The 25,824-nt window shown below is 37.5% G+C and overlaps 1 protein-coding gene across 1 annotated transcript in view; it reads right to left on the bottom strand.

Annotated features, from left to right (window-relative positions):
* Ppef1 (protein phosphatase with EF-hand domain 1) overlaps nt 1-25,824 on the bottom strand; it is a 136,227-nt gene that overhangs the window by 11,267 nt on the left and 99,136 nt on the right. The window contains exons 11-16 of the mRNA XM_033760547.1: nt 21,354-21,520; nt 18,049-18,085; nt 16,414-16,563; nt 11,652-11,792; nt 10,195-10,380; nt 8,697-8,839 (exon numbers count right to left, since the gene is read on the bottom strand). Coding sequence (XP_033616438.1) covers nt 8,697-8,839; nt 10,195-10,380; nt 11,652-11,792; nt 16,414-16,563; nt 18,049-18,085; nt 21,354-21,520 — 824 coding nt within the window. The remainder of the gene's footprint in view (nt 1-8,696; nt 8,840-10,194; nt 10,381-11,651; nt 11,793-16,413; nt 16,564-18,048; nt 18,086-21,353; nt 21,521-25,824) is intronic.

Raw genomic sequence — 25,824 nt, 5'->3', positions numbered from 1 at the left:
GGACAAATAGGCTGTTTCCAAGTTTTAGCTATTACAAACTGTGCTGCTATAAACATGGGTGTGCATACTTCTCTGTGATATGATTCTTTTAGTTCTTTTGGAAAGATACCCAGCACAGGGATGATGGCTGGGTCAAATTGAGGTATCTCCATATTGATTTCCATAGTGGTTGTACCAGTCTGTACTCCCACCAACAATGGAGAAGGGTTCCTTTCTCCCCACAACCCTGCCAACATTTGTTATTGTGTGATTTCTTGATAACAGCCATTCTTTGTGGGGTGAGGTAGAATCTCACGGTTGTTTTCATTTGCATCTCGGGAATGATCAGTGATGTGGAACATTTTTTCATATATTTACTTGCTGCTTTTACTTCTTTGTCTTGTCTGAGAAATGTCTGTTCATTTTACATGCCCATTTTTGAATCAGGTCTTTATATTTGGGGAGGCTGATTGTTTTGAGTTCTTTATATATTCTAGATAATAGTCCTTTGAGGAGCAGCAGGTAAATTTTTTTCCAACATTATAGTTGTCTTTTAGCTCTGTTGATGGTTTCTTTTGCAGTGCAGAAGCTTTTTAATAAGATGAGATCCCAATTGTTGATTCTTTCTGCTAGTTCTCATGCTACTAAGGATTTCTTCATAAAGTCTTTTCCTATGCCAAGGTTTTCTAGAGTTCTGCCTAATTTATCTTCCAGCAAGTTTAGTGTTTCTGTTTTAATATTTAGATCTTTAATTCACTTGGATTTTAAGTTAGTGCATGGTGAGAGATAAGGGTCTAGATTTAATCTTTGGCAAGTTGAGATCCAATTTCTCCAACACCATTTACTAAAGAGACTATCTTTCCTGCAGTGGGGACAGTCAGCTCTTTTGTCAAAGATGACGTAGCTGAGTACATCTGGATTTGTTTTTGTGTCTTCCAATCTGTCCCACTGATCCTCAGGGCTGTTTCTTCCAGTAACACAATGTTTTTTATCATAGTGGCTTTGTAGTATAGTTTCAAATTGGGAATTGTTATATCCGCTGCCATGTGTCTGTTGCCTAGGATGGCTTTTGCTATTCTAGGTCTCTTATGGTTCCAAATGAATTTTTGGATTCTTTTTTCTAGTTCTGTGAAACATAGTGTTGGAATTTCAATTGGCATTGCATTGAATCTGTATAGCAGTTTTGGTAGTATGCCCATTTTCACTATGTTGATTTTTCCTACCCAGGAACAGGGGATATCTTCCCATTTTCTTATATCCTCTTCGATCTCTTTTCTCAGAGTGCTATAGTTTTCAGTGTAGAGATCTTTTGCTTCTTTTGTTAGATTGATTCCTAGATACTTCATTTTTTTGGATGCTATTGTGAACGGAATTGTTTCCCTAATTTCTCTCTCAGTGACTCTGTTATTTGTGTACAAGAAGGCTATTGATTTTTTGGGTGTTGACCTTGTATCCAGCTACTCTGCTAAAAGTGTCAGTTAAGTCTAGAAGTCTTTTGGTAGAGTTTTTTGGGTCTTTAATGTAGAGTGTCACATTGTCAGCAAATAATGACAATTTAACTTCTTCCTTTTCTATCTTTATTGCCTTAATTTCTTTCTCTTGTCTAATTGCTATGGCTAATGTTTCCAGAACTATATTGAAGAGGAGTGGTGATAGTGGGCATCCTTGTCTTGTTCCTGATTTTAACGTGAAGGTTTTCAGTTTTTGGCCATTTAGTATGATGTTGGCTGTTGGTTTTTCATAGATAGCCTTTATTAAGTTGAGGTATAGACCATCTATTCCAATTTTTTGCAGGGTTTTTATCATGAATGGGTGTTGAATTTTGTTAAATGCTTTTTCTGCATCTATCAAGAGGATCATATGGTTTTTGTCCTTGACTCTGTTAATATAGTGTATTACAGTTATTGATTTATGTATGTTGAACCATCCTTATATCCCTGGAATAAATCCAACTTGGTCAGGATGCATGATCTTCTTGACGATCCTCTGTATTCTGTTTGCTAGTATCTTATTAAGGCTTTTTGCATCTATATTCATTAAGGAGATTGGCCTATAGTTCTCTTTTTTAGTTGCGTCTTTCCCTGGTTTGGGAATCAAAGTGATATTTGCTTCCAGGAATGAATTTGGAAGTATTGCTTCCCTTTCAATTTCATTGAAAAGTTTGAAGAGTAAAGGCAGTGGTTTTTCTCTAAATGTCTTGTAAAATTCAGCAGTGAATCCATCAGGACCTGGGTTTTTCTTTGTTGGTAAATTTTTAATTACATTTTCAATTTCACTGATTGTAATTGGGGTTTTTTAAGTGTTTTTATCTTCTTTGTTCAACTTTGGTGATTCATAAGTATCTAGAAAGCTGTCCATTTCTTCTGTGTTTGCCATTTTGTTAGAGTATAGGTTCTCAAAGTAGGTATTGAGTATCCTCTAGATTTCTGTTGGATCTGTTGTGACTTCACCTTTTTCATTCCTAATTGCATGGATCTGAGTCTCTTCTGTCCTTTTTTTGATAAGGTTAGCTAAGGGTTTATCAATTTTATTTATTCTTTCAAAAAACCAACTCTTCAATTCATTTATTTTTTGTATCATTTTCTTAGTTTCCATTGCATTGATTTCTGATCTAATCTTTATAATTTCCTCTCTTGTTCGAGCTCTCTTGCTCTTGTTTTTCTAGGAGTCTAAGATTCACCATTAGGTTGTTTATTTGAGCTTGCTCTTTTTAACTAGTGTGGGCATTCAGTGCGATGAATTTTCCATGTAGAATTGTTTTCATTGTGTTCCATAGATTCCTGTATATTTTATCGGCATTTTCATTTATTTGTAAAAACTGTCTGGTTTCTTCTTTAATTTCCTCTGTGATACATTGATTGTTCAGGAGAGTGTTGTTCAATTTCCATGGGCTTGTGAAGTTCCTACAGTTTCTTGTGCTATTTAACTCCCGCTTGATTGCACTATGATCTGATAATATACAGGGAATAACTTCAATTCTTTTGCATTTATTCAAACCTGTTCTGTGAGCTAGTATGTGATCCATCTTGGAGAATGACCCATGTGCAGACGAAAAGAATGTATATTCTGATTTTGTGGGGTGGGACACTCTATAGACGTCTTTTAAGTCCATGCATTCAAAAGCTTGGTTCAGTTCTCATATTTCATTGTTGATTTTTTGCCTAGATGATCTATTTGTGAAAGTGGGGTATTTAGATCCCCCACTACAATTGTATTAGTGCTTATTTGGTTTTTCATGTTTCTTAATATTTCTTTTATATAGTTGGGGGCATTAATATTTGGTGCATATATGTTTATGATTGTTATCTCTTCCTCTTGAATTGTTCCCTTTACAAGGATGTAGTGACCTTCTTTGTCTCTTTTAATCAGTTTTGATTTGAAATTTATTTTGTCTGCAAATAAGATTGCTACCCCTGCTTTTTTCTGGGCTCCTGTTGCATGGAGAATTGTTTTCCATCCTTTCACTTTCAGTCTATGGGCTTCTTTTTGCACTAGGTGTGTTTCCTGTATACAACATATTGTTGGATTTTGCTTCTTAATCCATTCTGCCAGTCTATTTCTCTTGATTGGTGAGTTGAGGCCATTGACTTGATGGTTATAATTTATATTATTGTCATGTTATTGGCTTTTTGTTGACTCTTTTTACTTTTTTGCCTTCTCCTTTTAGTTTCTTGCCTTGCCTATTTGATTTGCTCTATTTGGCCTCATGGTTTTGTTACCTTCATTGTCTTTTTCTAGGATATTGTTTAGAATTCCTTGTAGTGCTGGTTTGGTATTTATGAAGTTTCTCAGGTGTTCTTTGTCATTGAAGTATCTCATTTCCCCATCCATTTTGAAAGAGAGTTTTGCAGGATACACCAGTCTAGGTTGGAGGTTGTTTTCTTTTAGTACTTGAAATATCCCACTCCAGGCTCTCCTTGACCTAAGGGTTTGTGTTGAAAAGAGTGCCATGATTCTGATGGGCTTTCCTTTCCTTTGCATGTGATTTGTTTCTTTTCTCTTATTGCTTGTAGTACTTTGTTCTTCTGTTGGGTTTCTGGGATCGTCATTATTATATGTCTAGGAGTAGGTTTTTTTTTTTATCATGGCTAGTTGGGGTCCTGTATGCCTCACTTATCTGAATGTCAAATTCTTCCCCTGTTAGGGAAGTTTTCTGTCATTAATTCTGTGAACAGGTTTTTCAAGTCATTTGTATTTTCTCCTGCTACTTTATGGATTCCTATCAGTCTTACGTTATTCATCTTTGCGTCATCTAGGAGTTGTTGGATCAATTTCTCATGATCCCTTACTGTTATTAAGAGACCTCTCTCTTCACAGTCACTGACTGCCATCTTATCTTCTATATCTGAGATTCTATCTTTTCATTCTTTTATTCTGTTGCAAACACTTTCAATGGAGTTTTTAATCTCCTGGATATCTGAATCTGTTTAGTGGATTCCATTTCTTTCCTATGTTGGGCATTCATTGTTTCCATTTCTTTCTTATGCTGGGCCTTCATGGCTTCTATCATGGTCCTGACCTCATCTATTTTTTTGTCAGTTTCTGTTCTAGAGTCTCAAATCATGACTTTCATTTTGCTCACCATCTCTATGGTTATCTGGGAAATTATTTCTGTTTTGAATTTTTCTAGAGCCTGACTGATCTGTTTTGTTCCTTCCTGTGCTTTCAGTTCAGGGTGTCCTAATGGTTCACTATTAGACTTTTCATCCTCATTTGCCCTACTCTTTGCCATTGGTGAACTGGAAGTCTGTCTTTGTGTCTTGCTTAAGTGTTTTCTCATTTTTATGTTTGTTGTTGGGTTGTCCTTGGTTTAATTTTTGGGTTATTACTTAAATCTTCCTGACATAGTTGCGCTTTAGCTTTTGGGTCTCTAATGACTCATAGCCATTCTCATTTTCATACTATCAGAGAAAACAGCTTATTAAATCAATCACAATCCTTTATCCCAATTGATACAATCAACAACACAATATGATCAAGCCCAACTTGCAATTGACCACTTGTGGTAGTCATTATTCTATCACCTTTAAACCATGTTAATTAAATTAAAATCAATAAGTAGTCCAATATCTTTGCAGTGAATAAACTTTTCAATATAGCGTATTTACCATTTAGGATGGGTGCTTAGACAGAGTTGGGACAAGAGGAGTAGATAAGTAAAAGAATTAGAGAAGGTTTCAAGTGAAGCCAGAGGACATAGAATGACCACACAATTGTGAAACTGTTAAATTCAAAAGGGATAGACAAAGTAGAAGTATAAGGACAAGAATATATCCCCTTAACAGTAATAGGGGCTCACTTTCCCTTGAAACTATTGACCCTTAAGTGAGGTAGAATGGCAGAAGAAAAGAACATAAAGAAAAGAGGAAAAAATTATAAAAGAAGAAATCTGAGTTAGGGCAGGAGCAGAAAAAGAAAGGGAGATGAGGAATAAAATGGTGGAGCAAGAGACTGAGTTGGAGAAAGAGGACAGAAAAAGAAAGAATTTGCAGAGTAGAATGAGGAAAAGAAAGAAAAAAAATGAATTTGAAGGGCCTCTTTTAGACTATATCTCTGCTGTCATAATATACAACATGCACAGCCATGTGCAGAACCAAGTCCCCTGATCTCAGCTAGCTGATGGCAGAACCCCATGACGCAGACTGACCTCGGGCTGCAAGGCCTAGATTGAGTTCCCCAACCTCCTGAAGGGTTGAACTCCACACAGTTCTAGTACAGGTTTCCCCCACCCTTTCTTTAAAGATGTTCAAAGTTGGGAGCTCAGAAACATACCCTTTATGACCACTTCTGCCTCTGCAGTGTGGGTCCAAAGACTGGCACAATCAGGAGTTCTGAGAGCATGGGGGGGTCCGTTCCCTTCCTGGTGCTGGAGCGATGGTGGTGGCGCCGGCAGGGGAGGGCACGGCTACCTGGTCCTGTGTACTGGGCCCAAGCCTATCACCCATTTTCTTATTCCCCCTTTTGTAAATATAACTTTATTTGTTTGAAGAGGTCCTCCCTTTTTTTCTCTATTTTCTGGCTATCTATCTCTCTTTCAACTGCTTCTTGAGTATTTCTCCTTCTCTCTTTCTCCATTCCCTTTTATTTACTCTTATCCTAGTTGGGTTTTTTCTGTTACTGTTATCTAATATTACTAATTTTCCTTTACTCCTTAATAAGATCTTTTACATCAATCTTGCCACCTGCTTCTTTTTATTGTTTAATTTTTCATAATCTATTATTTTCTTCATGCTCCCATAGCCATACCATTTACCCTTATGAATCCATAGTTAGTTAACAATATTTTAACTGTGGCTGAATACTGTTCTATGTTTAAAGGAGGTAAAATTGCTCTTTTGAGCAGATACTTACTACCTGGTTTGTCTTAGAATTTGTTCTATACCTATAGATCTTGTTCCTATGAGTAAAGTTGGTACAGTGTTAGTTATTAGAATCTGTCATCACTCAGTGTGTGCTTGATACTCTTTTAATTGTTCATTGTAATACTTTAGCCAAGGGAACATAGTTATTGGGACCAGTTTGTGCTCTGTGGTGTATGCCAATATCCAGATCGTCTAGGGTTCATAAACTTTACTACAGTGGATTACCAAAGAACTGGTTACTAGACCAAACAAGCTGCAACCTTTACTCTCTAACAAACCAAGGTGGTAAGATCCTGGGACAGACCCAAATGCCAATAGCTAGCAAAGCATGGAGGACATCTCTGAAAAGTTGATGCTGTTACCTAGAAGTAATTCTCTCTGCAAAACATAGGGAAAGAGACCAAATGACTTAAAGTAAATAACAGAAGGGGTAAATACTATCACTGGACAAATGAAGCTGAAAAGACTTCATAGCAGCATGTTACTAATAATCATCATATGACCACAAGCCATAGTAACCACAAGAGCCAGGGGTCATTAAAAGAGAGGAAACCAAATACCAGGTAGCAGAAATCTATGAAAAGTTTATAGAAGGGATGAAACTAGACATGTTCAAAGAGGAAATGTCACCTTGTTACCATTTTTACCAAAAGTTCACAGCAGTTTCACTCAATATGCTCACAGTGAATTTAGAGGAAAATAAGTTTTAAAAAAACTGGATGAGGTACCAAGACAGTTCAAAACTTGAATGACAGATTCATAAGGATATAAAATCCTCAAAAAGATTCTAGACAAAAATACCTGAAATTTTAAAAACTGTGTAGAATACATATATTGCAGAAATGACGAGTATGAAGACAGAGTGTCTGAAATTGAGGACCTAATGAATTACAGTGAAGTACTTGAAGCCACAAAGAAAATAATAGAACAAGAGAAGATTATCCAGCAGCTGCTAGATGACAATAAGAAGACCAATATAAGGCTAACTGGAGTTAGAGAAAAACTAGAAGATAACACAAATGGGCTTACTAACACATTTACAGAAATCATATAAGAAAATTTCCCAAATATAAAGAGTTTAAAATACAAGTGACACAGAACACCAAATATGATGAAAAAAAGCTGACTAAGCATAGCCTTGTTAAATTACCAGATATCCAGCAAAAAAATCCAGAATTTTAAAAGCAGTCAGAAAACAACAACAACAAAAAATATATAAAGGTAAGCCAGTTAGAATCACAACAGATTTCTTAACACAAATGCTATAGGCCAGAAGAGCTTGGAGTGAAGTATTTCAAGTCCCAAGAGCAAATAACTTTCAACCTAAATTAATTTATCCAGCAAAGATAGCCTTCAAAATAGACGGAGAAACAACACTATTCTCATACAATGCAAGACCCTGAAATGAATCTGGATGTCCATCATCTGAAGAGGAGTTAGTCACTCCAGAGCAGTTATGATACACATTTACTACAGAATATTGTACATTTACTAAAAAGAACAAATTAGGTCTATGCACTACCATGATGTTCATGGCATAATCTTCAAGGGGAAAAGGTTAGTTGCAGAATACAGGGTGTGAGTGATTCTACCTTTGTAAATAAATGCATATATGTTGTTTATTGTCCGCCTCTTCACACTGGGATATACATTTGATGGGGAGGTTGCCTATTTTGTTTAGTGCTACGCTTAAATGTGCACCTTGAACAGTATCTGACACATAGTAGGTGCTCACAGGTCATTTTATTCAATGAATTCATAATTGCCTACTTTTGTAGGGGCAAGAAGAAGGTGAAAGGGGCTACTCTTGGCTGTTAGTTTTAGTTACTTCTGGGGAAAAGGAATATGGAAGGGGAGGGTAGATAACTAATATTTTCTTCATACTTCTTTTTTTTAACTTACTAACAAAAAACAAGGTTTTATAATGTAAAAATATCTAAAAAATATATTACAGGGGAAAAAGGAAGATAAGCTATAAATGTCATCATATGGAGAGACACTCAACATTTTTGGCACATATACTTCTGGGTAGAAGAGAGAAGAGACAAAGCCAGATGGAGTTGTTTGCAGAACAGAGAAGGTTCTGGGTTCAGGGACTGAGTAGGTGTCATTTCCTTCTCTACATTCCATTACACTCATAGGTACTGACTTTTCTATTCAGGTAAAAAGATGTATGAATTGAAAGTTATTCTTTTGGGTACCAAATATGAGTATATTCACCACTTGGTATCTGTAACTATTTGTGTTTTGTTTATAGGAATAAAAAACTCTCAAGTGGCTGCCTTCACCTCATGTGGCTGCTCTCAGTTACTCAGTCACCAATACCAGTACTTGGAATTCTCAGAATACACACACCTTTGGTGAAGAGGCTGCATGCATGTTGAATTAGTTATTTGGTACTTGGAAAATTTTAGGGCCATGCCATAACCCATTTTGATGTAAGCTCCTCGATTGCTGCCATTTTCATAATAATTAGAAGCAGAAAACACAGTAATAACCTGATTAATGAAAAAGATTGTTAGGGCCATAAAGTTAGTTTTCAAACGGTCATACAATAAGGTCATAAATGGCTCAATTCTTAAAAAGTGAAAATCAAACAAAGTTCTTATTCCCTGTAAATTATACAAGTCTTATCATTTCTTAAGATTCCGTTGGAGGAAGACAAAGTTTTCTACTCAGTGTTTCCAGCACTACTAACTCCTAGCCACCTATCCAATATCCCCAGTGCATGGCCCTGGATTCCTATATACAATTTTATTGTCAGATATTGGAATCCTCTATAATATTTGTCTTTGCAAATTTTACTTTTCCAAGGGATATCTCCTCTATTTTCTTACCTTGTAATATTTGAGCATGCAAAATAAAAATTTTCTAGTATCTCAGTCTTTGTATTTGAGCTGAGTGATTCAGAGGGTTCAGGGGTCCTGAAAAATCAGCACTCTAAGGGAAGATAAACAGGGGCTGGAGCAAAGGTCCATGACCACTATTGTGGACAGGGCTGAGCTTTGGGGCCAAGCTGAATATGGAAAAATGGTACTTGTTGGTGACAAGGAACCTGGCCTAGGCTCAGTGCTGTCCTAATGAAAATGTCACTTCAGACAAGCCACTGCTATTTTCTATTTTCTCATTATAGAGAAATCCTAACTAATATTTGCCTTATTCATATTGCAATATTATATAAACCTAAAACAAATAAAGTTAGGAAAAGCAGAGAATCAACATAGAAATAGCACAAAATTTGCTATTCATTATTATTTACTGTTATTGACTATAGAAAAAGAGACCTCCTAGGACAACTGGGGACAGGAACCAGTTCTCAAGTCTCCATCTCTTCTAGCTTTGTCAATATCACTGAAGGAGCACAGTGCATCCCCTTTTAGTGGTGGTAGCTAAACTGACTGCAGCAGGCAGCTTGCTGGAGATCACTTATTCAGCCAAATGAAGGAAAGAGAGGTTTTGTTTGATTTTGTTTTCTGCTCTGCACAAGGAGTGTGCAAAAAGTGGAAGAGGGCAAACTGGATTCATTGCTGCTTTTTATAGGCTTTGTGAGGAAAAGTACAACCATAATCCCACTGTATAGGTGAGTTGCCTCACAACTAGTAAAGGATGTAGTGCCATGTGTCAGAATTTCTCTCTCTGGGATCAGTGAAGAGCAGAGAAATAAACCACATATCTCTTAGAGTGTGGGACAGTGAGGTTCCTTCAAAGAACCTATGTGATCCTCCAGTCTCTGGCTTCTGATTGATTCTAGGGAAGACATCTTCCCACTGGCTTCAGGTCACACATACTTTGTGAAAAGGCCATGTTTGGGGGAAGGAGGTCTGTGAGAATGTCACCAACAACATTAGCTTACCTTCCCATTGTGGCAGATTTCATATCCTTCAGGCCTACATTCATGAGATCTAATGATCCTTTTCAAGTGGTATTTATTAAGCATATTGGTGGTAATGTCTGGTCCAAAATAGCAGCCCCCTCCTCGGCCTGTGTTTGGAAAACAGCCTTTTGTACCTCTGGGGTCACTCCACAGAATGTCAATAATCTGGGAACAGCAAACCAGATTAGGCTGCTATTTACAAGGGAGGATGTATCACTTTAGAGTCTGTTTATTTCCCTGAAATATTAATCTAAGGTATCCCAAGGGCTATTTCTTATTCTTCCCTCAAAATTGTTTCATTCTCATCCCTCCATGCATCCTTTCCAGAATATTTTAATGCTCACTACCAGCCCAATCCCTTTCTGCACATTCCCAATAGCCAAGTTAGCAATAACGGTAGCCAAGGTAGTAATGCTTAGTAACTGTTAAAAGAGTCTGTCGTTGACTTTCAAAATCATAATTGTTTCACAACTTTTGAGTCCATGAAGTTCTTTGTCATGTTCAGAGGAGAAAGCAGATCCTCATAAGGAACACAGAGTAGGTGTTCCTAGTATGTTCCAAAAGATTAGATAGATGTCCCCCCCTGTGGTGTGGACCCAGGTTTTTGTCCCGTTGAGCATACAGCCTGAGGAAGCTCTTACTCTTCCCCATTACAAACAGAGAACTGTTCATGTGAAGAAATCTCTGCCTCTCCATCTTTTGCCCCCTCAATAAGGACATTCTCAGTTTCAGCAACACGTTTACTCAGGGATTGCAGTCTATCAGCTGTTCTCCTAAATCCACACTATTAGTATAAATATTTCCTTCTGAGGCGGAAGAGGCAAATGCAGGTCACATAACAGCCAGGACTGAAGACCTAAATTTCTAAGAATATTTTTCATAGAAAACTGGAAGCTCCTTAATGGCTCTGCTCTATATACGTCCCTTTATATAAACTTCTCCTATGACCTCAAAGAGCAGCGATAAAAGCTGTCTTTGTCATTTAAAATAGTGAGAACCTTGAGAATCCCTCTGAGTCTCACTCTTGAAATCTTTCGAATCAGGCATTTGGGCCAGTTGACTTATAAAGTACCTCAATGTCCTTATTATAGGCTATTGCCTATGATTCTAAAAGTTGTTATTTTTTAATTTTTATTTTATTACTTTTATTACTTGCACTGATGATGGAATCCAGGGCCTCATGCATGCTAGGCAAGTGCTCTACCATTGATCGATACTCCAGCCCCTCTACCTCCATGCTTCTTTTGAGGGCATGAAAAAGGATATATTTGAAGTTGTGTAGTTATTCTAGTGGGTCCAAATCAGGTCTTGAGATGTGAACTCTAAATGTTGCTTCACTAGACCCTGACTGTGCATATAATGTATCTTTATTGTAAAGGACAACATCGTCTATGCTGGTGCCCTCATTGCCTCTCTGGTGAACACTAATTACCTACCTGCTCCCATTCTTGCTTTGATAACTGTTCAGAAGGGTCATTTTTTGATGTGATTATCCCAGACATGATGATTGCACCTACTTTCTTTTTCTCTGGCTCAGTGGAGTTTGTTGACACTGGAGGTAGCAGCACAGATTTCATCTACAAAACAAATGCATGCTTTAGACAAACTCACTGCTTGTCATACTACATGCAGACATTTCAGAAGCAGCTAGGGCTCTGTCTATACTGTTGTGCATCAACCCAGTGAAAAACACAGGGTCTTCCTTTCCATCTTACCCACCTCCTATGTCTCATCAATCCATCCCTGTTTGCAAACTGTGCCTGTTAAGTTCTGTTTGCATGCTTTTCTCAACTAGAGATATTGCCCTGCAGGGAGAAACCTGCATGAGCATCCCTAAGGTATTCCCAATGCACATATGTAGGTGCTAGGCATGTTCTAAGGTGTTACTGCAGAAAATGGAAGATGTTAAGTGCAGGGAAAACTAGCTTCCTTTTAGTCTTTATCTATACCTGGGGCTTGGTGTTCACAAACATCTCTTAAAAGAGTGACTGCTTTTCATTTTGCTGTGTTTTCTAGGAAAAATAAGGGAAAAAATAAGGGAAAAGTATATCTGCATTTAGGGAAGTTCTCAAAGGGGAAATAGGATGAAAACTTTGAAAGCCCTTCCACCTAAATGCAGAATAGTTCTCAACATGACCTATCAACAACTGATTATGTTCTCTGATCCTACTAGCAGAGCTTCTGTGTTTCTTTGGAAAATAAAATGCCTTTCTGACAGCATGTCTACTGTTACAATCCCCCTGCATTCTCTTACACAGCCTGAGACTGTAAATTTATACTTATTTCCTTATAGCATTACACCTTCACACAAAGCAATGTTAAACTATACTTCTATATGGTGGCTATAGTTCAACGATGGGCAATTCTCTGTGGCAGGCACTTAGTTTCTTCCATAAACTACAGTGCATATAAAATCTTGCCTTCATTTTTCAAAAATAAAATGAAATCTTATTCTAAAGTATTGTCTCATTTAGCTGGTAGAAATGCAATCTCAGTTGTTATTAACTAGTTCATAGCCTCCCTTCCTTGTTTTCCTTCAGTAAATGTCTTCAGGTTTTATACAGAATAGAATATTCTAGGGGGATCTTCTGGACCTAGACCCACACAGTTCTTTTCTGATAAGCTCATTGGGCAAGACTACATGGTCCCTTAAACAAGTACTGCTATGTGGTTTTGAGGGGCATTTAGGATGGGGTGCTTCACCCCATCTCCCTTAAGGCACCACACCACCACTTTCTCTTGTGGGGTCAAACTGGCTAATCCTTTCCCATACCCTCTGCTAGGGAGTTTGAAGAATACTAGACCAGAATCTTAGTCTTGTAGAATCTTCCTTTTCTATCCTTCTGTATTGACCTCTGACCTGCTCACCTTAAAAAATGCCTTTAATGAACCCAGAAGGGAGGTTGCCATCAGGTTTCCCAAATACTACCAGTGCACTACTAACAAACATACCATGATCATGGGTGTAAGCCAGGAAATATGGTCACTCTGACAGCTGGAAGGTCTTATGGGATGGGAAAGTGGGGGTTAAGAAATTTGAGTTAAAAATATACTTCTGTATCACAGCTGAGAGTTCCAGAAAGTCAAACCTACTACTTTCATTGCAATTCAATTATATTTACTGTAAGTATGTACTGTCAGCTCAACTTCAATCTACATAGGGTAGAAGACACAAACAATATACAAGTCGGTAGAAGACACAAACAATATACAAGTCAAGTTTGTCTTTAAAACCATTCTTATGAACAGGTGGAACAGAGATCCCTGACGGGGGGGTGAAATTTGGGGTCTTTTGGGAAAATTACTGGCCCCAAAACTTCTTCCATGATCTGTCTTGGTGACTAGACCTCACATCCAAGTATCAGAAAAAGATGAGAGAGTTGGAAACGTGAGGTATATGTTTGGTATTTACTGTATGCTGCTTTCTTCATCTAGGTTACTATATTTAATAATTCCAATAATGCAATATTATAGGTGTTTTATTAGTATATGTTTGTGATACATAATAACTGCATTCATTTCGGGGACTTGGTACATATGTGTATTACATCTTAATCATTTTACTTCCCCTTCCTCCCTTCCTGGCCTTCCCCTCTTCGCAATCCCATTTCCTTTCTCATCTCCACAAAGTCCACCTCCCTGTTTTGTGTCATCTCTCTCTGCTTTTGCTCTTTAAATTATTTATATTTTGAGTTTCTCATATAAGAGAATCCATGAGATATTTAATCTTCTGTGTCAGATTTATTTTACTTTGCATTATGGTCTCAAGATGTATCCATTTTCCTGCAAATGACTCAAATTTACCCTTCTGTATGGCTGAGTAGTGCTCCACTGAATACATGTGATAGGCATTTTTATCTTTAACTTATACGTAAAGAAACTGAGGCTTAGAAAACTTTACTATCTTGTCCAATCACCACGCCAGGAAGTGGCAGACACAGTATATAAATCTAGCTACATCCGTTTGATATCAGATCTTTACAGTCTTTACTATGTCAAGGTAGCTCTCAGCTTAGGGTCTCCAAAGAGCTAGTAAAGGACATTTCGGAGACATGTTCTCAATATCTCAGAAAAAAAAAAAACTTGATCGAGCTGGCTGTTCAGGCTAAGCTCAGGAGAGTACAAGTTTTTAATGTGAGAAATTGGTATGGCTGCCATGGCTAATTAGCACCACATCACAGGGCAGGTGGTAGTGGAGTGTAGCATTCATGCCATGTGCTTGCCAATATTTGACTGACAAAAACATCATGTTCCCTTGCTCTTGGCTAGAATAATACCCACTCACTGTGTTAAAAAGACTATTTCATTTTGATCAAAATGTCTTACTGCCTTGACTATCTCTGATAGCATGAGAAAGGATGCCTTAAACTTAAGATGGCCTTAAGTTTTTATTATAACCGGGATTTTTTTCTAGAGTAGAACGAGGCACTATTAACAATTACACCAGAACACCAGGCATAAACCAGGAAGTATAGGCATCAGTGGTGAGGTGAGGGAGGAGGGATATAAGATCATCACAGATTCAGAAATGGGATTGTGAGAAAGTTTCTTTTTTCTTAGGTTTGCCCTGCTTCCATCTTAAATCTCTTAGGAGATATTCAGCAAATATCAGGCACTTACTACATCTAAGGCACTGGGGTTTTATCAGTGAACTGAATAAGCAAGGCAATGTAGTAAAAAACAGAACCATGATTTCTCATTTAGTTTTGGTAACATAAATTATTGGATATATACAAGGGGCTTGAGAGCATATAAAGGGGAACCTGACTTAGTCTGGAGATTGTAATAAGCTGAAATTAAAAGGATTAGGTGACAGCAACAATATTCACATGTATAGAAGCTCAAAGTGTGACAGGGATCACATTTTTTTTTTTTACTCTATCAGATTCGAAACCAGCTCTAGGTCCCATCTAGGTCCCAGATTAGTAGGAAGTTGACTATCAGTCCCGAGGGGTAATGCTTTAGGTTTCCCACTAGGACCATATACCATCATCTGGCCCCATGTGCCTAGATGGCACCCACTGTATCCCTAACCTGGGGTCTTCGGCTTGCCTCTGTTAATGGAAGACAACTCTAATTACTCTGTAAGGCCCATCCAAAGATTCCTTCGCTAAGTGTGGACTCTAAAGACACCACATACCCACTTTCTCAGAAGTTCTATACAAGTTTCTCTTCTGCTTTTTTTTGTATTTAATATGCTTATCTAGGGTTAAAATATTTCAAAAATGATTATCCTGGTCCAGTTGTAGTGTAATGGAAAGCATAGCAGTTCAGAAATAAATTGCTATATGATTCTACTTATATGAAGTAGCTAGAGTAGTTAAATTCATAGAGACAAAAAGTAGAATATGGGTTACTGAGTCTGGAGAGAGAAGGAAAATAGGGAATTACTGTTTAATTGGTACAGTTTCAGTCTTGAAAGATAAAGTTTTGTAAACAGATGATGGCTACAGTGGTGATAGTTGCAAAATAATATGAATGAACTTATTGCCACTGAATTATGAACTAAAAATAGTCACAGTGGTAAATTTTATGCTATCTATATTTTACCAAATGAATTGAGATTTTAGGGTTTTTTTTTCAGCTTTAATTGAGTTTACTGGTACATTTTAGGGATACAGTACAGTTACTCATTGTTGGTTAGTCACAGTGGTAAATTTTATGCTATCTATAATTTACCAAATGAATTGAGATTTTAGGGTTTTTTTTTCAGCTTTAATTGAGTTTACTGGTACATTTTAGGGATACAGTACAGTTACATTCATTGTTGGGATCTTGTACCTTTACATGACAAGTCTTGATTCTCATTTTTTCCCCTTACCTCTGCCCTCCCTTCACCCCCTCCTCCCCTCCCCATCTACAAACACTTTATTTTCATCTTTACATTCTCTCACATTTTTTTCTTTTCCCTTTTTACTCTTAGAGATTTTAGTTTTTTTAAATATCAAAATGTTTCACTTTTATAAACTTACGATATGCCAACACTTCATTTTTCCACTTTGAACATGAATTTTTAAAAGCAATTTCTACATATAGAAGGTACCCATTTAGTTCTTTATCGAGCAATCAAAGATTTTCTTAAAACTTACACTAATCATTTCAGAGTTATAATAACCACTAAAATACAAATCAAAATAATAGAGGTACATATTACATAATACATCCCTGAGACAGAGTCATGAAAACATCACTACTTACTTTGTTTCTTTCTATGCGGTGGAGTAACTTCAAATCTGTGGATTCAGATATCCCACCATGTATGACCAGGGTTTCATTGTCAATGATGGCACCAATTGGGAGCCAGGTATAGAAGTCTTCCAAGGTTTGCAAGATTTTTTTTCCATGTAGCTGTAAGTAAGAGCTTAAGTAAGTTTTGCTTTTCTGGTAAGTTAAGTTTATTGCATAGTCCTGATGTATGAAAAAAAGCAGTAGTTTTCATGCCACCCAAAGGAAATCAGCCAAGAGCTACTACCCAACTGACATGTATTAATCATGGATTTTTATTCTGTTTTGTTTTTGCAGTACTAAGGATTGAACCGAGGAGGACTCTGCCACTGAGCTACCTCTGCAGCCTTTTAAAATTTTAAGACAAGGTCTTGCTAAGTTGACCAGGCTCAGCTTGAATTTACAGTCCTCCTGCCTCAGCCTCCCCAGTAGCTGAGATTACAGGCATGTGTCACCACACTTAGCTATTTATTCTGCAGTTTCGATACTTTGACATCTTGGGGCCTTGCCAACCTGGAGGAGAGACTGTCCCTCCCTGGGCTAATTCCTAAAGATAGCAAATGACTTTCATATGCAAACCAACTGATCAAGAGCAGCCCACACCTCCAAGACCTCTTTTATCAGGCTTTCATAATCAGAGCTCCTATCTCTTGCCCTAACCATTCCAGGACCAAGTATCAGACAACTAGGGCAAACCCTTATGCCCCAGAGCAGAGTGACATAATTCAACTAGTCAGTCTTAAACTTGATTGCACTGAGGTGGCCATTCCCTCACAAGAGAACCACAATAAAGGCACTTGTCTGTTTCCCCCTGGCTTCCTCTGCCTTCTAATTGATTCTGGTACTTCCTTTCCTACGTGGTCCCCCAGTGTGGCATGCAGTGTCTCTTTTTTTTTAATTGAGTTTATTGGTACATTTTAGGTATACAGTACAGTTACATTCATTGTTGGGATCTTGTACCTCTACATGACAGGTCTTGGTTCTCATTTTTTGTCCTTGTCCCTGCCCTCCCTTCACCCCCTCCTCCCCTCCCCATGTACAATCACTTTATTTTCATCTTTTCATTTTCTCACATTTTTTCTTTTCCGTTATTACCCCTCCCCAACCCATCCGACCTTCCCTACACCTTTAGCCCCTTTCTTCCCATTTCACATTGTCAATTATCTCATTAGGATCTTATGTACTATTACAGTTTATTCACACCAGAGAAACTATTCGGTATTTATACATGTGTGACTTATTTATTTCACTTAGAGGCACCGGTGAATAAAACCTTTCCTTCATGACAGTCATTTTTACGTCTGCCTGTTTTACCATACCTGAATAAAATGAATCCTAGGCAGGTACCTTTAAAGCAATGGAATACGTTCCTATCTACACTGGAATGGACACAAAAGTCACAATAAAAAAATGCTTACTTTAGCACAGAAAGAAAATATAAAACCCAGAATGCAAAGGCTTCCTGCTGTGCTTCTATTTTATTAGCATGGATTCTGAGTAGTTGAATCCATCCCCTTTCCTAAAGTAACAATTCAGGCTTTGTTGGCCCTGTTTTTACTTCTATGTATCAACACCAGAGAATGCACCCCCAAAAAGTATGCATCTTACCTTATATTTATTCAAAATTTCTTTTGTGAAGCCATACCTGAAAAAAGGTATTTAAACTATTGTTAGTAACTCCTACTTTTATGAGTCATAAAAAAGGGAGCCCTTGATATCTCACTATCACCAGTACCAAGAACTCAAGAAACTAGACTTCAGCTGCAACTATTACTTACCAAAGTCTTTGCCAGGCATGATGGGAAAGAACAAAAGCAGCCAATGGCATCCTCCTTACTCCCAAGGAGCTTACAGCACAATTGGGGAAATAAAACAGATTTTCATGAAATGACTATGACACAAGATAGATGCGGTAGGCACGGGTTGTGTAAAGGCTGCAATTTTTTTTAAGAGGTGTGCTGTGTGATGGAGGAAGCTGTGTGGCAAAAGGCTTTTCATTCAGATAGAATTTCTCAGATGTCCTATATTTTACAGTAAATGATTAGAAAAAAGAAAAGACTAAACAAAGACAAAGAAAACCTAGAAGGTAACAAGTTTGGTCCTTTATGATTTAACATAGGTTATAAACTGAACGTATCAAGAGTTTAATTGGAAGTATTGGGGAATTTTAATGCCTGGCTAGCTAAGGGAGTTTTTTCAATTACTTTTCTTTGCTAAAGGATGATGATATATATTCTTGCTAAGCAACACAGTAAAACAGGAACACAGAACACCACAAGTTTTCATGCAAATCATGTCCGTTCAGGTTTCTACAATGTAACATTATATTTTTTTGTGCATGAAGAACCCCTGTGCTCACCAAAAGTATATGTGTTGTCAAACCAATTTGCACCTTGCAGCTTCTTTCTCTGAAACACTAAATACAGTTAACTATACCATTCCTCTGGAAAAAATGTCTTCTTTAGGATTTTATGTCAGTAAAGTAACTTTTGGTTTTCCTCTTACCTTTCTGACTATTCTGAAGTTCCTTGGCAAGTTCTCCTCTACCCAGCCTTAAATGTTGGAGCTCCTTTAGATTCTGTCCTAGGCCCTCTCCTCCCTTCACCTTCTCCATTAGCAATCTTATTTCTGCCCATGCAGCACTTCAGTTACTGTCTAGTATCAATACCACAAAGCAATACTCCAGGATACACTTTGTTTTTGATCTCTGGACACATATACTCAACTGTCTGCTCAACAGCACCTCAGATCAACTTACTCCAAATTGAGCTCTTCATTCTCCTTCAGAATGATGTCATTATACCCCCAACCTCAAGCCAGGAACTTGAAGATCATCCTTGATTACTTCCTCTTTCTAGGCCCTCATATCAAGTTACCGACCCTCCAATCATCATTGCCTAATGTTCTCTTGAATCGATTTCATTGCCTCTCCATTGCCACTACACTAGTATAAGTGAGAATCTATTATCTATCTCTTTAACTGCTTCCTAATCAACTCACTGGATCTACTCTTGCCCTTTCCAAGAAACTCTTCCTGCTACATTTTAAAAACACAAATTATATGATAGTCTTTAATGATATTACCATGTCCTCAGAAGTCCAAATTCCTTTGTACCATTCAACCATTTCTTATATCTCCAGCACTATTGGTGCCACCTGTCATTCTATGCTTCTGTATTCTTGGAATTCTTTGAAGTCTAAAATGTCTTGTTCCAAGCTCTAAGTAAGTTATTCGCTCACTGCACAACACTCTTTCCCATACTTCTCTCTTGACTGCCTAATTTGCCCTTCAGGTCCTAGGCTAGTGCCACTCTTGTATGGGAAAATTTTCTATCACCTCCTCAGACAAGGTTGGATGACCCCTTTACAAAACTTATCACGTTTGAAAACTTGTTCAACACTGTCTTTCCTGCTATATAAAAACTCTTTTTCAAATGGGAAGGGGAACAAGACATGATGAGAGTGGGGAGGGAAGAAAGGGCTAAAGGATTTAAAGGAAAAAAAGAATTGAAGAAAAACTTGAAATTGAACTTCTGCAAGTGGGGAGGGGAAGAAGGGTTGGAGGGAGAGGAAGAGAACAGGACCAAAAAAAAGAATTAGGATGTCTTACATACATGTACAAATTCCCCATGATGAATATGATCGTTATGTACTGTAAACATGCTTTACTAATATGTTGTTTGTTTTTGTTTTGTTTTTTTGTTTCTTGGTGCCAGGGATTGAACTCAGGTCCTTGTACTTTGCAAAGCAGGTACTGGAACAACTGAGCTAAATCCCCAGCCACTAATATGTTGGGTTTTTTAAAAATGCACTCTATGTGGGCAGAGGCTATGCCTCTTTCGTTAACTTTTTCTGTTTTTGGTTTTTTGAGACAGTGTTTCAGTGTCTCCAGTGTGGTATCCTCCTGCTTCCTGTAGGCATGAGCCACCACACCTGGCTTCTTTCTTTAACTATTAAAGACACTAGATAAGTATAATTGGCTAGCTGAAAAAAATGAAAGAAAAATGGCATGCTCAAATATAAGTATTGAGCTATTTTATATAGAATGGGCTTCTGATAATAGTTCTGAGACATTTAAAATTCATAGGTTCAGCATTTGCTTTCTCACACACTGAGAATTAGAATGGAAACTCTGTTCTCAGAGTAGGTGTCAAAGGGCCCAAAAGATAAAACTAATTTCAGTTGCTGACTTTAATCAAGGCCCCCAAATCCCAGGACCAAAGGCACAAAACATGCCATACCTTCTACTGCTCTAGAGCAAATTGATTTCTGTTTTTCTTAAAATGAGAAATGAAAAGGAGGAGGAGGAAGAGGAGGAGGAGAAGAAAGCAGGGAAAATGCACATTTGTCACCTACCATGCCTTTCTGAAAAAATTCTTAAGGCATTTAACCAATCTTTATTCCTCAAATCTCTAGTGAGTCAGACAGCTGAAATGCTATGTTACATTTATTCTCAAAACTGTTTATGAACAACTGTGCCAGAAGCAATTACCAGGTCATAAAAATACACACATCAGTGAACAACATGGTACTAATCACTGAGACAACATTTGAAGCAAGCCAGAAGAGTAACAACAGAACTATTCCATCTCAGTCCATGCACAGAACCTAAATCTCCAAAATTCTCCCAAATCTAGCATAGCACACCTAACCAGTGTTGGCCTAGGAGCAAGAGAAAGAACACTGTAAAAGGGAAAAGAAAGAATAGGACTGGAAGAAAGGAGAAGAAGGGGGTTTCAGAGCAAGTGATACTCAGTTGAAGACTAGGGTGGTGAATAGGGGTAAGAATTGAGGTCTCCTTGAAATTCCCCTCATTTCTCCTTCTCTACCCTCACCTCTATCTGCTGGGAACTGAAAAAGGTAACATTTTGCAGAATGGGAAATAAAAGAGGAAATCTAAAGGCTGAGGTTACCTCATATTCATCATAAAATCTTCATGGTTGCCTCTGTTCAAGTGTATGTCCTTGGGGTAGACAAGAAAACTTACAAGCAGGATCATTAGGACCTCTATGGAATTTCTTCCTCGATCTATAAAATCACCATTAAAAAGATATGGATTGTCCCCTGAAGGAAGACCATTCTGCAGAAGGAGAAGAAAAGGAAAAACAAGCAGTTAGATTATGTTCTTAAAAAGTAAGACTTTGTACGTAATGTTCCTGTGGATATGAAGAAGAGACGCCAAGTCAGTTCTTTCACTGAAAAAAATCTGCTCATTTGGTGGAGCCAGTCTTCCTCTCCTAGGACAGGCAGCTCCTGCAAGAGACCTGGAAGAAAAGGATTCACTTGGGAAAGCAAGAAACCAGGGAGGAAGGGGGTTGCTATTCTGTCCATCACCTACTATGACTTTTCTCTAAAAGGAGTTGATCTTTGTGCTATCAAAAATGCCTACTCTCATCTCTTCCTTTTCTCCTGAAGAGGGAAACTTCTATCCAAGAAGAATACTAAACTAAGAGGCAGAAATCTTTACCTCCAAGGGGCCCAACATTTAACTGCTCTGGGTTGCAATTCCCTCAATTCGAAAAAGGAAGATGATACTATATCCCTGTAGATCTCCTGTGAGCATGGGCATGAAAGTATCCAGGCAAGCGGAAGGTGTATATGATATATGATGTGACTGGGAGCGAGGCTGATACTCCAATGGGTACAGATGCAGCCCCTCCTGGTGTCCACAGCTGGCACATATTCCAGCTGATTTCTGGCTAGGCCATATTAGTTGTTAGATATTTTGAATATCACTCCTGAGCATGAGCTATTTTTAAAGGCAACGTTAGCATGAAAAGGAGCTAAGCAGTTGACAAACGACTAATTTATAATAGCTGTCATTTAGTCCTACATTACAAAACACTAGAGACAAAAGAAATATGTGCAACGTGGTTACATTTTCTGTGTTATGCTAAGGATATGGAATATCCTGGAATACATATCCTGATAAGGAAATGGCTAAGTGCATTTCTATTGAATAGTAAGATAAAGCCTATGCCTTAAAAAATATACTACAGTAGGAGGGGGTAACGGGAGGACAGGGAAAAAATGAGAACCAAGACCTGTCATGTAAAGTATATATATATTTAATATATATATATTACAAAGAAAAAAGCAAATCACTCATATATCAAAAAGAAATATTTTCCTTCAAAAATTTATCTTCTAGAAATATTATGAATATTACTATTAAGTAATATTTAATATATATTCTGGTTATATATACATCCTTTTCAAACTATTTTAAATTTGTTAGATTTCAAACTACATAAGGTTTTATTACTTTATACTTATCCTTCTGTTTGCTTACATTTTAAATTGTTCGTAGCAATATAATAAAGAGTTGAAAACTATAACACAAGTTATAACACATAATTTAGGGATTTCAGAAATCATTTATGCAGTGCAATATATTCTGAAGATAAGTGGAAACAAACAAGCAGTGGCAGAATGTAATAAGAAGACTAACATTGTAGTCTAGCTCTACTTACTACTCAGTTGTTCCTGGACCAGTTATTTAATCTTTTTATCTATAAAATGGGGATGATAATTTTTATACTTACTATACAGTTTCAAAATCTGAAACTCAAGTGAGATTATGTTTATAAAATCACATAAAAATAAGGCAATATATAAATTATGAGATTCCTTTTATTATGACTTCCATGCTATTTCTTTTTTCTGTGCTACTTCTAATTTTAAGATTTCATCATTTTACATTTTCTTAACATATTAATTCGCATAACCTTGCTCATGTGAGACTTAGTACAGCCAATTACAAAAAATATAGGCTACTGGTCATTCATCAAAAGCTAAAATCAAAGAATTTGTCATCTTTGAGACTCTTCCTTCCTGAAGTCTTCAGCTAGCTGGAATAAGTAGCTGGAAGAGCAGGAAAAGTAAGAGGCTGTAACTCTATTGGGATTGTCCAGGCTCTGAAGGGGGCTAAAGGAACAGCATCAGAAAGCCCTGGGGTGAAAACATAAAAGGGCTAAGGACCATGGATGCCTTGACTACGGGGTGATTCCACCCCAGAGCATGGAGGCGATCCTGGGGAGAAGTGTGTTAGAGAGGTGGAGGGGAGAGAGAGTACCTGGGCAGTCTCTGTGTGAACAAACAAGGCTGTTATTTTCCCCCAGGGTGGGCTGAGTCAAATGGGGAGTGAGCAGCCAGCAAGCAGAGAATAAAGACTTTAAAGAGAAGGGGAAGGGTTGCTGTTCTGAGGAACTTGAGGGGTGGAGACAGTGTGGCATGGTCCTCAGATCACGCTGTGGTGCAGATGTACTCAGACTTCCTGGAACCAAGGGGTTGGGACGTGATGTTCTGCAATGTTCTTTCCTGCAGGCACAAATAGTTGAACATGGTGGTCTGTAACAGCCTTTCCCACCAGGCATGGCAGGAAAGGGGTATAACATTGGCTCCTACTCAAAGAAGCGTGGGGGAACTTCTTCCACATATCAAAAGCCAGAAGAATGCAAACACTTGCATTTAGGGGCATGTAGGAACACAGAGGCTTCCTTTCACATTCTTGATGCAGGAGTACAAAGTGTTGTTCCTCCAACTGTGGAGAGGCTTAAGCTAGCTTAAGCAGAAAATAGAAAGTGGAAATAATCTAGTGCTTAAGAGAATCCAGCAACTAGAAAGAGGGAGACCAATCAGATGTGCTAAAAGCAGATGGCCTCTAATGAAACAGGCTTGCTGTGGGAGACAGAGGACAATTTTATTTTTAAAAAATAGTAAGAGAAACATAAAATAAAGAACAAAAGGTTAGAAATTCTTGGCATTAAAATATGCTGTTCAATCTGGAAATAGTGGCATAAACCTATAACGCCAGGTATTCAGGAGGCTGAGGCAGAAAAATTGCAGGTTCAAGGCCAGCCTGGGCAACTTGGTAAGATGCTGTCTCAAAATTTAAAAGTAAAGTGAGAGGGAGGCTGGGGATGTGCTCAGTGGCAGAGCACTTGCCTAGTATAGGTTTAATCACCAGTACCACACACACACACACACACACACACACACACACAGAAGAATGTCATTCAAATTTAAAATATCCATGAATTAGTTCTAAAAGGATCATTGAAGAATGCAGATGTGAACAACGCACCTTGAGATATATAAATCAATATGATACCATAGAACTTGCATTTAAGTACCAACCAAGCAAGGATTCTAGAAATAGAAGAGGAAACTCTTTAAAATTACAAATATACTATAGTATTCAGATTGAATAGTTAGAAATTAATAATGGTCAAGACCTAAAAATATGGCATAAATAATAGCTTAGATTTGCAGGAGAGGGGAGCAAAGAAAAGTAAAATGCACTACAGATTTTATCTGCATGAGGGCCATGGAAAGTGTGAAAATAGTTATCTTACTGGGAGAATGAGAGGACTGTGGTAGAAAAATGGTTTCAGCTATTTAAGAAATACATAAACACATTAGTTAATAGAAGTGTCACGAATGGGGAGATAATTACTAGTGAAAAGAAAAGCACAATAAAAATTACAAATACAAATAACAATTAAAAAAAGACTTCAAGCTGGGCACATTGGCATGCACCAGTAATCCTAGCTACTCAAAGGGTGAGGCAGGAAGACTAGCAGTTCAAGGTCAGCCTAGGCAACATAGGAAGACCTTGTCCCAAAAAGGAGGAAAAGAGAAAAATAAAAGAAAGAGAAAAAGGAAGTTAAAAGAGAAAACCAAAACATCAAAAAAGATGAACCAAAGAAAATAGTAAAGTAGATGACAAGAAAAATTTTAAATACACCCGTTGTTATACTAAGTTTGAATGAATTAAATTCTCCTATTAGATCACCAAGATCACCAGAATGTATTAAAACACAAAAATTAGGTTTATACAAGAGTAAAGTTATTAAACAAATGTTGAAAAGTAATTTATCTGGAAAACAAGATAAAGGCAACAAAGAAAATGTAAGAACAAAAATCTTAATACTAGAAAAAGTGGAATTCAAGATTAAAGCATTAAATAGCATCACAAAGCAACCAAAAGTCATAGTGAAAGGCACTTCATGAAGAAGTTACAATTCATGTATCTGTCAATATATAAAAGAACAAATTTGTGCTTCAGATATTTATTATAAATGCAAAAAGAAATGTTTAAAATACAAACATAGTGAGTTATTCAAATTGAATTATTGGTTTACAATAATATCCATAAATTCGTTGACATTAACTTTAAACAGTGAGGCCTAATTCACCTCCTCTTGAGTGTGGGCTGCACTTAGTGACTTGCTTCTTTCTAATAAATAGAAGATAAAAAACAACAGAAGTGATGATGCGCAATTTCAGAAAATAAATCATAAAAGACACCACCACTTCCTGACTGCGCTCGCTCTCTCGCTCTCTCTCTCTCTCTCTCTCTCTCTCTCTCTCTCTCTCTCT

This window comes from Fukomys damarensis, unplaced genomic scaffold (genome assembly GCF_012274545.1).
Source record: "Fukomys damarensis isolate Sample0158 unplaced genomic scaffold, DMR_v1.0_HiC HiC_scaffold_39, whole genome shotgun sequence".
Lineage (NCBI taxonomy): Eukaryota > Metazoa > Chordata > Mammalia > Rodentia > Bathyergidae > Fukomys > Fukomys damarensis.
The sequence above is the reverse complement of the archived record's forward strand: the minus strand, read 5'-3'. Positions and strand labels throughout refer to the sequence as shown.